The sequence below is a fragment of the Chiloscyllium plagiosum genome, unplaced genomic scaffold (assembly GCF_037043375.1).
Source record: "Chiloscyllium plagiosum isolate Xiang-an unplaced genomic scaffold, Cpla_swu_hap1 HiC_scaffold_11, whole genome shotgun sequence".
NCBI lineage: Eukaryota > Metazoa > Chordata > Chondrichthyes > Orectolobiformes > Hemiscylliidae > Chiloscyllium > Chiloscyllium plagiosum.
The window spans coordinates 85,288,426-85,300,660 of NW_028270149.1; the positions used below are offsets into that span (position 1 = coordinate 85,288,426).

The 12,235-nt window shown below is 43.3% G+C and overlaps 1 protein-coding gene across 1 annotated transcript in view; it reads left to right on the plus strand.

The window, feature by feature from the left end:
- LOC148148866 (sodium- and chloride-dependent neutral and basic amino acid transporter B(0+)-like) overlaps window positions 1-11,851 on the plus strand; it is a 57,200-nt gene extending 45,349 nt beyond the window's left edge. The window contains exons 10-13 of the mRNA XM_087991813.1: window positions 1,251-1,350; window positions 6,514-6,623; window positions 7,275-7,445; window positions 11,378-11,851. Coding sequence (XP_087847939.1) covers window positions 1,251-1,350; window positions 6,514-6,623; window positions 7,275-7,445; window positions 11,378-11,515 — 519 coding nt within the window. The 3' untranslated portion in view covers window positions 11,516-11,851. The remainder of the gene's footprint in view (window positions 1-1,250; window positions 1,351-6,513; window positions 6,624-7,274; window positions 7,446-11,377) is intronic.
- The last annotated feature ends 384 nt before the right edge of the window (window positions 11,852-12,235 follow it).

Here is a 12,235-nt window from a genome sequence, read left to right on the forward strand (position 1 = left end):
TCTACAGTGAGACCCTGCAACATTAAGATGTTAGTAAACAATTATCAGCTAAATAAAGATAGACTAAACAGCCTTGTCATTCACAAAAATCTCGACATTGGTTGGTGGAGATACTCATATAATACACAGAAATATATTTAAATTGGATTAGAAATGACAGAAATAATTTAATAAAGGTAAATGTAACGTTGTGAGATTCAGCAGATGGAAGGTAGATGTGAAATATACTTTAACGGGGGCTATGGTAGATTGAGGTCATGGGAGGGGAGAGAGATCATGGGAGTTTGAAGCTGTTTTGTGCATTTCATTACATGAAATTTCTCTCTGAATGTAAGCTGTTGCTGTTTTGATGAATGTGTTATCAATACTATTAGCATCATGGAACATGGACTATTGCAGCACAGTTCCGGCCCTTCATCCCTCGATGTTGTGCTGACCTGTGAAATCAATCTGAAGCCCATCTAACCGACACTGTTCCATTTTCGTCCATATGTCGATCCAATGACCATTTAAATGTCCTGAATGTTGGCGAGTCTACTACTGTTGCAGGCAGTGTGCTCCATGCCCCTATTACTCTCAGAGTAAAAAAGCTACCTCTGACATCTGTCCTATTTTGATCACCCCTCAACTTAAAGCTATGTCCCCTCATGCTAACCATCACCATCCAAGGAAAAAGGCTCTCACTGTCCACCCTATCTAATCCTCTGATTATCTTCGATGTCTCAATTAAGTCACCTCTCAGCCTTCTTCTCTCTAATAAAACAGCCTCAAGTCCCTCAGCCTTTCCTCATAAGACCTTCCCTCCATACCAGGCAACATCCTTGTAAATCTCCACTCACTCTTTCCAAAGCTTCCACATGCTTCCTATAATGCGGTGACCAGAACTGTGTGCAATACTCCAAGTGTGGCCGCACCAGAATTTTGTACAGCATAATGTTACCAGGCAGTTAAAGCAGAAAACAGGATATTGAGATACTCAAAGGAATCCATATTAAATCCAATGGGATATTTAAACTTTGTGAATTCACATGTGGTGTACTAATTCGAATTTTGGTCTATTTATTTCAAAAAAGGGAACGGAAATCAGCAAAACTGACTGCACACTGTAAAGGAATGAGTAGACCGATTAGTGTTGGATGTTCTGTCATTGAGATAAAGAAAACCTTCATGACCCAATATTCTCATGTTTTGAATGTCAGAGTTTTCTAAAATTCCGATATAACAGTTTCTGACTTTCCATTTAATTTTAGGCTGGGATTTACTGGCTAAATTTGATGGATCATTTCTGTTCAGGATGGCTTCTCATTTCAATAGGTCTTGTAGAACTGATCAGTCTCAGCTGGGTCTACGGTAAGTGGAACAGGAACAAGACTGAAATAAAATAAAATAATTAAATTCAGAAAGGCTTGTGTGGATCTTCCTGTGTCTTCAAAACTGCATGATAATGCTTTGGGTGAACTGATATTCCTCATCCTTCTTCTCTGAAACTGATGAGAATTCAAATTACCTTCACCCATTTGTATTCTCATTTTGGGAGCTAGGGTTTAAAAGAGGCAGTACAACAATCATGTGCGACACAATTCTGATCCACGGATGGACCTGAGTGTTCAGTCCCCAATTCCAAATTTTACTGCAAGACCTTGGAGCCTCTCAATCCCTGTCTGTCACTTCTGCATGGGTTTTAATCTCCTTCACATCTATAGCCATTTATAGAGAACTTCCTTTGCCTCAGAAATGAGTTTCACCCATTCTTCAGTGAAATATAGAATAGGTGGAAGTTCCATAGCTATGAAACACTGGAAATACTCTTCTGTATCATTTGTGTGGACAGATAGAGTTATGTGCAGTTTTTCACCAGGTTCTGGCTTGAACAGAATTTGGTGGAGAATGGTTCAGTTAAAAGGAATATTGCTGATTGCCAGTTAATTTGTAGATTTATCCAGGCCCCTTTGACTGATCTTGTGTGTCAGGGTTAATATGGTCACATTTCGGACAATTTTTCACGAAATGTTTGGACGTGCCCTTTTAATCGTGGCCACTAATATACTTCCTGAAACCTTTCCAAGGTGTTTTCCAACTCTTAGTGTCCATATATGTTATGGGACAAATAAATCATCAGAATCTTTTCTTTCCCTGGTCTGACACATTCCCTTTCGCACAGTATCACAGCCTCTTTCATGTACATGCCTTTTTATTCAGTATATTCCTCTGCTTCCTTCGCTTACGAGACTTTGAAGAATTCCTTTTTGTTCTCCTGCTCGATCAGTTGAGCCCACTTCTTTCTCTTTGGGTGCTCCTGTTTCCTTGACCTACAGCTGCCATCCTTCTCCAGCTGTTGCCCCTCATTTTGCTCATTCGTCTGCTTTTCTGTTTCTCTCTCATGATAACTTCGAATGAGCTTTCACTTTCATCACTCCATATTCTTTCCCTTTCGCTGATCAAAGATGTACCTCAGCAATGGGGCAGATTGTAGGACCTTTCCATCTGTTGACACAAAGCCTCTCGCCTCCCATCAGGGGAGGTGTTCTGTCAGACTGTTGCACAGGTACATCCTGTCTGAATAGATGGTAGATTCTGGGGATGTTTATCTGGGTGGCTCATTATATACGCCACTGCTGCCAACTCAGCTGCTTGAGCACCCCTGGTCTTTGGCATTTTGAGGACTATACTATCCATCTCCCATCCTTGTTCATCTTCCATATAGATCCCACAGCCATTTCTCCATTCTCCATCCTCTACAGATGAAGAGTCATCAACATCAAAGTAAGGATTATTTGACATTCCCATCCTGTTCTCCTATTTCTGTCTGTCCGTCTCTTGTCTTGGCTATTCCCTGTGATCTCTTGGCCAGTATTCCCTCCTCTTTGTTTTGATAGAAATAATCCCTTGGGTTCATTTGCTATCACCACCTGACAGTCATGGGGTGTCCTCTGGTAAATTAGGTTATTTGCTCACATGGTAGTATCTTTAACCCTTTTTACCTCTCTGTTTCATCCTTGTAATCATCATGTCCATCTCACAATTTTGTTTTGGCTCACTCTGCCAACATTAATATGTCTATCCAGCAGCATCTGAATGGGTATATATTCTATCAAAATTGTCAACAAGTTCAACCCTACAATATAGATGAAATTTTGTAATTCCCAGAACGCTGCCAATAAATACCTTTCACATGCCCAGGATCCCTGCTCTACTGGCGTGAGCATGTTTGAGGCACAGGCTACTGGCCTCAACTGAGCATGCACCTCTTGGAATAAGACTGCCGGTATTGTAGAGTCTGTAGTAGCCATCTCCAAGGAGAATGGTTCAGCTGGGTTTGGGGTTTTTCAGGGCAGGAGCACTCACCAAGCACAGGTTTAAGCTACTATTGCTTGTGTGTGTTCTGCCCTCCATTCCCATGGGGCATCTTTCTTTGCTAACATCATTCGTGGTGTTGACTTTGTAGCAAAACCATCAATATGGTCTCTGCAATACCCAGTCAAGTCTAAAACAAATCTGAATCCCTTCACATCTGTGGGGATGGGAAGTCTAGTTGCTGTTTTAAATTGTTGTTTGTCTATCTTTCTTTTTCGTCGTGTTAACACTCCTCCTAAATAACTCACTTAACAGACATTATTATTTGAGTCTTCCTTGGATTCACTTTTGACCCAAGCCCCTTTAGCAATTGCAAACAGTTGTCTCTCTATCCCATCCTGTTTTGTATTACACATTTATATTGGAGAGGCCTGAGACCATCGTGTTGGGTTAGTGCAACAACCCACTTGTTGCTCAGTTGATGACATATGTGGCACTGGCTGATGTCCCTCTAGTTTTTTTTTAAGATTAGATTACAGTGTGGAAACAGGCCCTTCGGCCCAACAAGTCCACACCGACCCACCGAAGCGCAACCCACCCATACCCCTACATTTACCTAACACTACAGGCAATTTAGCATGGACAATTCACCTAACCTGCACATCTTTGGACTGTGGGAGGAAAACGGAGCACCCGGAGGGCTCCCACGCAGACACGGGGAGAACGTGCAAACTCCACACAGTCAGTCACCTGAGGCGGGAATTGAACCCGGGTCTCTGGTGCTGTGAGGCAGCAGTGCTAACCACTGTGCCACTGTGCCGCCCTCTAGTGGCAAGGGCTGGACCTGCATCTGATTCATCCCACCTCTCCGGGAGTTTGGACAATCTCTGGCATTGTGTCCTTCTTCACTGCAATTAAAGCACTTCCATGACCCCCTGGGGATCCGATCACTCTGTGACCACAGCCGGGTCTTCTCGTTCGTGCCTGCAACCCCTTCCTACCATCTGAGAGGACGGTGGTGGTCCCCTTGGGACTGGTCCCTTTCCTTCATTTCTCCATGCTGCCCCTTGATCTCTAAGAGGTGCCATTCATCCTCCCTGAGCCTTACGTTCCCTGGTCTTCTCTTCCCAAACTCTGCCATTTTCCTCAACACTCACACCTCAATGTGTGTGTTGTTGGAGGGTTAAACACATCACACACCTTTCACAACTTCTCTGTGCAATGGGACACCATTGTATCCATCCACCGATTGTTAAAAGGTGCAGCCAAATGTCACTGGTCTAGCCCTGGGTCGGAGACACTCTGGAACACTAGCCACAGTCTGGCAGCAAGCACAGTTCAGTGCTCCCCTTTCCTGTGTCTACACTCAGTCAGGGCTTCCACTGGGTGCCCTCTATTAGCTCCCACAGCCATCAGTACAACCTCCTATAACACATCTAATGCTCCCCCTCCCACATTTTGTGGCTTGGGCCAAGCTGACTGAATATTGGATCAGTATTTGTGATTTCCTCCTCCTCATTATCGAACCCGTGTGTGGTTCTCTGCTTGTGGATAGCTTGGATTAGCTCCCAGGGATTATCTCCAGGCTGACAATCTCTCATACACTTCGCTGTATTCCTGAACATCATAAGGAGTGGTACTTGTAACATCTGGAGGGTTGGTGGGGAGTATGGGTGTTGCCCTCCTGCCTGTTCTCTCCTACAATGTCTCTATCTGCTTCATACACTTTGTATGTTTGTCTGAGGTCCCTTACACTCAGGGACCTGTGTTGACATATGTAGTACATTCATAACCATTTTCAAATCACTAAACCGTTTCTTTAACCCTTCTGTCTGCACATGAGCCCCTTTCATTTCTTCTTCACTTTTCACCTTTTCCCTCATCAATTTCTCACACTGCGTATGAAACGGGTTCCTATGCATGAGGTCCGAATCTCTGTGGCTTTGTAAATTCCTGATCTTCTCAGTCAATCTCTTTATCTCTTCTCTAATCTGAGCTCCCTCTGATGGCAGCTTCAGCTCTCAGTGCTGGCTTCCTGCCCAGACATCCACCACACAGCCGACTGCAACAGCTTTATGCATTTTCTTAAAGTACCTTTCTCTCATACTCTCTTCTGGCAAACTCCAGAGAGTGTCCCCATGTGTTCTCGTTCCTGTACCAATCCTACCGTTATACTTACACTACTTTGGCTGTTTCCCAGCCACATTGGTGAAGTCCCATCCAATCAGAGTGCCCTTGAGTCATCACTTGCTGTTAGCGCTAACTTCTTTAATGTGTCCACTGTTCTTTTTCTGTCTTTCTCACAATCAAATTTCCACCTTCTCCTTCCCGCACTCACTTACTCCATTGGGGCTTTGGAAAAATCAGACAGTACGATGTCCAGCACCAGAGTAACATAAAGCAACTTCTTATCAACATCCAGCCAGGGACGCCAAATTCTGTTGCCCATCTCTGACAGACAACTGTCTCTACATAGTTCAAGATACAGCAGAAACACTTAGAACTCGAGAAAACTCAATTAATTTATTGAGAACTTAAATGAATCACACACACGTTTAAGTACTAGAGATATCTCTATCACTGTCTTACACTACCCTGTGTTCTGTGATTAACCCCAAACATTATTTCCCAGGAGTGTTGGCAGCTAGCCAGTTTGGAACTCTTCTCGGTGTCTTCACCATGCCTCTTGACATTGGGTACCTCCTGCAAAGTTAATCTTTGAAGTTCTGCTGACAAAAGCATTTTCTCAGGTTTCTCTATACACAGGATTCTGTGCCAATTGTATGCCTCATTTGGAATTATCTGTGCACGTGACCAATCTCAACTGTCTTGTCCTTATTTGGCAGAGACAGCAGTTACTGATGTCCTGCAACCTTAGCTCTTAGCAGACCTGAATGACTCATCATAATTCTGATCACACAACAGCCCATTGTAAAGCCTCTCATCAGTTCCAGTCATCTTCAGCCTTATCCAACAGCTATTTGCCATTTGACTCAGTCAGTCAGCATTTTCTCCCACTGCGGTTGTGGAAAAACAGAACTAATTCTCCATCAGTCTGTTTACAGTTCCCCTGACAGATAATCACCTTGGTGATTGGGAACAGTTTATTCACCCTGTTTGCAATCTTGAATGATCTCTTCCCTGGTTAAACCTGCTCATTAGAGACGGACAGTGCGGGATGGACGATATGATTGTGTTCTGCTTTCTTGTTGTTCACAGGGGCAAACAGATTCATCAAGGACATTGAGATGATGATTGGTCAAAGGACTTGGCTCTTCTGGCTGTGGTGGAGAGTCTGTTGGCTTTTGATCTCTCCGTGTTTGCTGGCAGTAAGGAAATGTTACACATTTTAATGATCTAAAGTGGCAATGATCAAACTCCAGATAGGCGGGTTACACTCTCGTTGAAGTACTGTGAGCAGATGTGGGTACCACACCTTAGGAAGGATACATCGGTCTTGGAAGGGTTACAACATACTGTAGTTCACAAGAGCAATATCTGGATTGCAGGGGTTAAATTATAAAGAGAGATTATACCAATTAAGCCTGTTTTCTCTAAAATCCAGAAGGTTGTGGGTTGATCTGATCAAAGTTTTCAAGATATTAACACAACACATGATGGGTAAAGATAAATTATTCCTCCTGGTTTGGGAATCTAGAATTAGGGGTTTAGTATAAAGTTAGGGCCAAACCATTCAGGAGGGGGGGGAAACACTTCGATACACAAAGTATGGTCTATGTTTGGAATACTCTCTCACAGCAGCAGTGGATACTGAATCAGTTGTTAAAATTATCCTTCTCAGATTTAAAATTATGTTTAGCAAAGATATTGATGGATATGGTGCCAAAACCAGGCATATGGAGTAAGGCCAAAGGTAAGTCATGATGTCATTGAATCAATGGGGCTCAATGGCCGATATCTGCTGCTATTAGTTGTTCAGCCGTTTAGAGAAATTGTTTTGTGCTTTCACTTCATTTCAGGTCATCTTGCTCTGGTCCTTAGTAACATATGCTTCCCCAAGATATGGGCCAGTTGAATACCCTGTCTGGGCAATAGCACTGGGCTGGTCTATGACCACCTTCTGTATGATGTGGATTCCCATTGTGGCCATTGTGAGAGTTGTTCAAGCTGAGGGCTCCACCTTATGGCAGGTAACTCCTTGATACCTTTCAACAATTGAAGAGCAGAATTTCTGTGATGTCCTCCAAATCTCTCTGTTTGATAACAATGAAGTATCCTCATACAGCAACACAACCATCATAAAACATCCAAAAAGAAATTTGCAGTAATTTTTACAGCATAATTTCACATGGCTACATAAAAAGATGCAAAGCATATAAATAAATGTTTGTTTTTAATGAAGATCAAAATGGAAGTGGGCAGGTAAAGCAATGTGGAGCGCAGTTCAAGAGTACAAAGCTTAGGCAGCTAAAGGCTTGGACATCAGTCGCAGGACAAAATAACTAGAGATTGTGAGGAGTACATAATTAGAGTAGGGTGGATAGAACATAGAACAATAAAGAGCTGAACAGGCTCTTCAGCTCTTGATGTTGCGCCAAACTGTGAACTAATCTAAGCCCATCACCCTACACTATCCCATCATCATCCATGTGCTTGTCCAAGGATTGTTTAAATCTCTCTAATGTGGCTGAGATAACTACATTGGCAGGCAGGGCACTCCACACCCTTACCATTCTCTGAGTAAAGAACCAGCCTCTGGCATCTGTCTTAAATCTATCACCCCTCAGTTTGTAGCTATGCCCCCTCATACAAGCTGAAGTCATCATCCTAGGAAAAAGACATTCACTCTATACCCTGTCTAATCCTCTGATCATCTTGTATGTCTCCGTCAACTCTCCTCTCAGCCTTCTTCTTTCCAATGAGAACAGGTCCAAATCTCTCAGCCTTTCCTCATAACACCTTCCCTCCAGACCATGCATCATCCTGGTAAATCTCCTCTGCACCTTTTCCAATATTTCCACATCCTTCCTCTAATGGGGCGACCAGAACTGTATGCAATATTCCAAGTGCGACCACACTAGCGTTTTGTATATTTGCAGCATGACATTACGGCTCCGGAATTCTCTCCCTTCACCAATAAAACCTAACATACCGTATGCCTTCTTGTCAGCATTATCAACCTGCATGGCAATTTTCAGGGATCTATGTACATGCACACCAAGAACCCTCTGTACATACTACCCAGAATCTTTACATTGTCCCAGTATTCTGCCTTCCTGTTATTCTTCCCAAAGTGAATCACCTCACATTCAGCTGCATTGAACTCCATTTGCCACCTCTCAGCTCAATTCTGCAGTTTATCCAAGTCCCTGCAACCTGTAACATTCTTCCACACTGTCCACTACTCCACTGACTTTAGTGTCATCTGCAAACTTACTAACCCATCCACCTATGCCTGCATTTAAGTCATTTATAAAAATGACAAATAGCCCCAAAACAGATCCTTGTGGCACACCATTAGTAACCAGACTCCAGTCTGAATATTTTCCATCAACCACCACTCACTGCCTTCTTACAAAAAGCCAGTTTCTAATCCAAACTTCTCAATCCCATGCCTCTGCATTTTAGATTAGATTACTTTACAGTGTGGAAACAGGCCCTTCGGCCCAACAAGTCCACACCGACCCGCCGAAGCGCAAACCACCCATACCCCTACATTTACCCCTTACCTAACACTACGGACAATTTAGCATGGCCAATTCACCTGACCTGCACATCTTTGGAACTGTGGGAGGAAACCGGAGCACCCGGAGGAAACCCACGCAGACACGGGGAGAATGTGCAAACTCCACACAGTCAGTCGCCTGAGGCGGGAACTGAACCCGGGTCTCTGGCGCTGTGAGGCAGCAGTGCTAACCACTGTGCCACCGTGCCGCCCACTAAATTTTCTCCAACAGCCTACCATGTAGAACCTTATCAAAGGTTTTACTGAAGTCCATGTATACCACGTCAACTAACCTACCGTCATCCACATGCTTGGTCACCTTCTCAAAAAGCTCAGTGAGTGTGAGACACGACCTGCCCCTGACGAATCCGTGTTGACTATCTCAAATCAAATTGTTGCTTGCTAGATGATTATAAATCCTATCTCTTATAATCCTTTCCAAAACTTTTCCTACATCAGACAGGTGAAGAAGGCATATGGCGTACTGGCTTTTATTGGGAGAGGAATTGAGTTCCGGAGTTCTGAGGTCATGTTGCAGTTGTATAAGACTCTGGTGTGGCCGCATCTGGAGTATTGTGTGCAGTTTTGGTCGCCATACTATAGGAAGGATGTGGAGGCACTGAAATGGATGCAGAGGAGGTTTACCAGGATGTTGCCTGGTATGGTAGGAAGATCGTATGAGGAAAGGCTGAGGCACTTGGGGCTGTTTTCATTGGAGAAAAGAAGGTTTAGGGGTGACTTGATGGAGGTGTACAAGATGATTAGGGGTTTAGATAGGGTTGACCATGAGAACTTTTTTCCACATATGGAGTCAGCTATTATGAGGGGGCATAGCTTTAAATTAAAGGGTACTTGGTATAGGACAGATGTTAGGGGTAGATTCTTTACTCAGCGAGTCGTGAGTTCATGGAATGCCCTGCCAGTAGCAATGGTGGACTCTCCCTCTTTATGGGGATTTAAACGGGCATTGGATAGGCATATGGAGGATAGTGGACTAGTGTAGGTTAGGTGGGCTTGGATCGGTGCAACATCGAGGGCCAAAGGGCCTGTACTGCGCTGTATTTTTCTATGTTCTCTGGTATCTAGGAATATGAAGTTCATGGTGGGATCCGAAAGAGAATGTTTTCAGTCATCCCAGCAGTAATTTGGAGCAAGTGTGTGCTTATACAGTACAGTTTGTCTGTGAAGCAGTCTGTCTGTTTTGAGTGGGTGCTGCTGTTGAGGAGGGGATGCTGGGGTCTGTCTGGTTGCATCATGGAAACTGACAATGGGCCACTTGTAGTGTTGATGATCCCACTGCTCCCTGGCTGGCCTCTATCTATCTCCTCCTCTCAACGTGAGTTCATCTGAAACTTTGCTGCAAGTATTCACACTGGCACAAAGTCATGTTCATGAATAACTCCTGAGCTCACTGACCTCTGCTGGCTCCCAGTCTGGCAATGTTTCAATGACATATTCATATTCTGGTTTCAGATCTCTCCATGGCCTTATTCCTCACTCTGTGTGTGACCTCCTCTTGTCACAAAACACTCCAACGTCACTATGCTTCTCCAATTCTGTATCTGGCTCATACCTGATTATAATCTCTTCACTATTCATTGCTGTTTCTGAAATCTGCAATTACCCCCATGAACATCTTTACCTCTCCCCCTCGCTCATCTTTCCAAAGTGCCTTAAAAGTTTCAAAGATTTTGGTCATCCATTCTCATGTTTCCTTTTATTTCTTACTATCAACAATATAGGTTCACGCTCTTGCTAACCATCCAGAACCATCTTGCTGTTATAAAGATGTGAATGCATTGTTTTTTCATTAGCAACATGGCTTTCCTGATAAGAGACATTAATTGCATCCCAGAGCAGGCAACGATTAAAAATGCTGTACGAATGTTGGTGTTGCTGCAGTGTTTGACATTTTGTTGTCTATCCCAGTTCGTTCTTCATTCGGTTCTGGTGAAACCTCTTCCTGAACCCCTGTAATACGCCTTGTGAATGTGCTCTCACAGTGTCCTCAGCACACACCATGTCTCTGGAATGAATGATCAGGGGATATGTTAAAGCTAATGAAAGTCAATCGGTGATACGTCCTGCATCAAGAAGATTTAGCTATCAGTGAGACTAAATGAATGGCTCAGTAACACTGCTTCAGTTAATGTGGCAGTGCTCACAGTAAACTATAAGTTATAACACATTCCTTGAGTGTACTTCACTGCTTAAGAAATTAGAGTTTACACACAGGAGTGTAATCTCCAGAATACATACACAGGTTAAATATATTTTCAGTACAATATGAAATGCTATGTGTTAAAGGAAAATCTCAATAAAATCAGGCATTAACCTGGTTAAATATTGTTTAAAATCAGGAAGGATTTCTTCAACATTTCTTTGTTACTTTCACAGAAACTTTCTGCCGCTTGCACATCAGCTCCTGATTGGGGTCCATTCTTGAAACAACACAAAGGGGAAAGATACGGAGACAGAGCTGATTCTGCACAACTCTCAAACTCTGTGCAACTTCTGGCCACACCAGAGATGTGAACATTTATGGGGATATTTCTGTTTGATTTGTAAACAATGGATCTGAAATTTTATTGTTGTGATGATGCACACCACTGTAACTCCAGGGAGGATGTTCAGAAACTCAGCCAGGTGTAACACCAGCTGGCATCTCCTCTGTCAACAGCAAACATGGGCATTAATTTGGAGCAGGGTGGAGTGTGGTGGAATTACTGAGCATTGTGTTTCCTGTATCATGAGCTTTTTGACATGAGCTGAGGCTCCTGCCTAAGACCTCATGCTAATACTGTTTTTTATTAATTCACAAGATATGGGTGTCACTGGATGTGCCAGCATTTATTGTCCATCCCTAGTTGCCCTGGATAAGATGGTGCTGCTTTGAACTGCTGTCCATGTGCTGTTCATAGACCCGCAATGCCATTCACAACTGAGTTCCAGGGCATTGAGCTGGTGACTCTGAATGAACAGTGGGCGGTATGGTCAGAATGTGAGTGGCTTGGAGAGGAACTTGCAGGTGGTGGTTTTGTCCATGCTTTGGACTCGTTGTTCAGAAACACATATTAAAAATTCTATACTCATTTGCACTTGACAATGAGATGGACACAGACACAGAATTCAGTTTGCAGTTCAATTTATTCTTATTAACAAAATGTTCCTTATTTAAACACAATATTAGTATTTCCCAAATTCCCATAATATTTATGCTTTGTCAACTTCCATCCATCTGAGACAGGATATTGT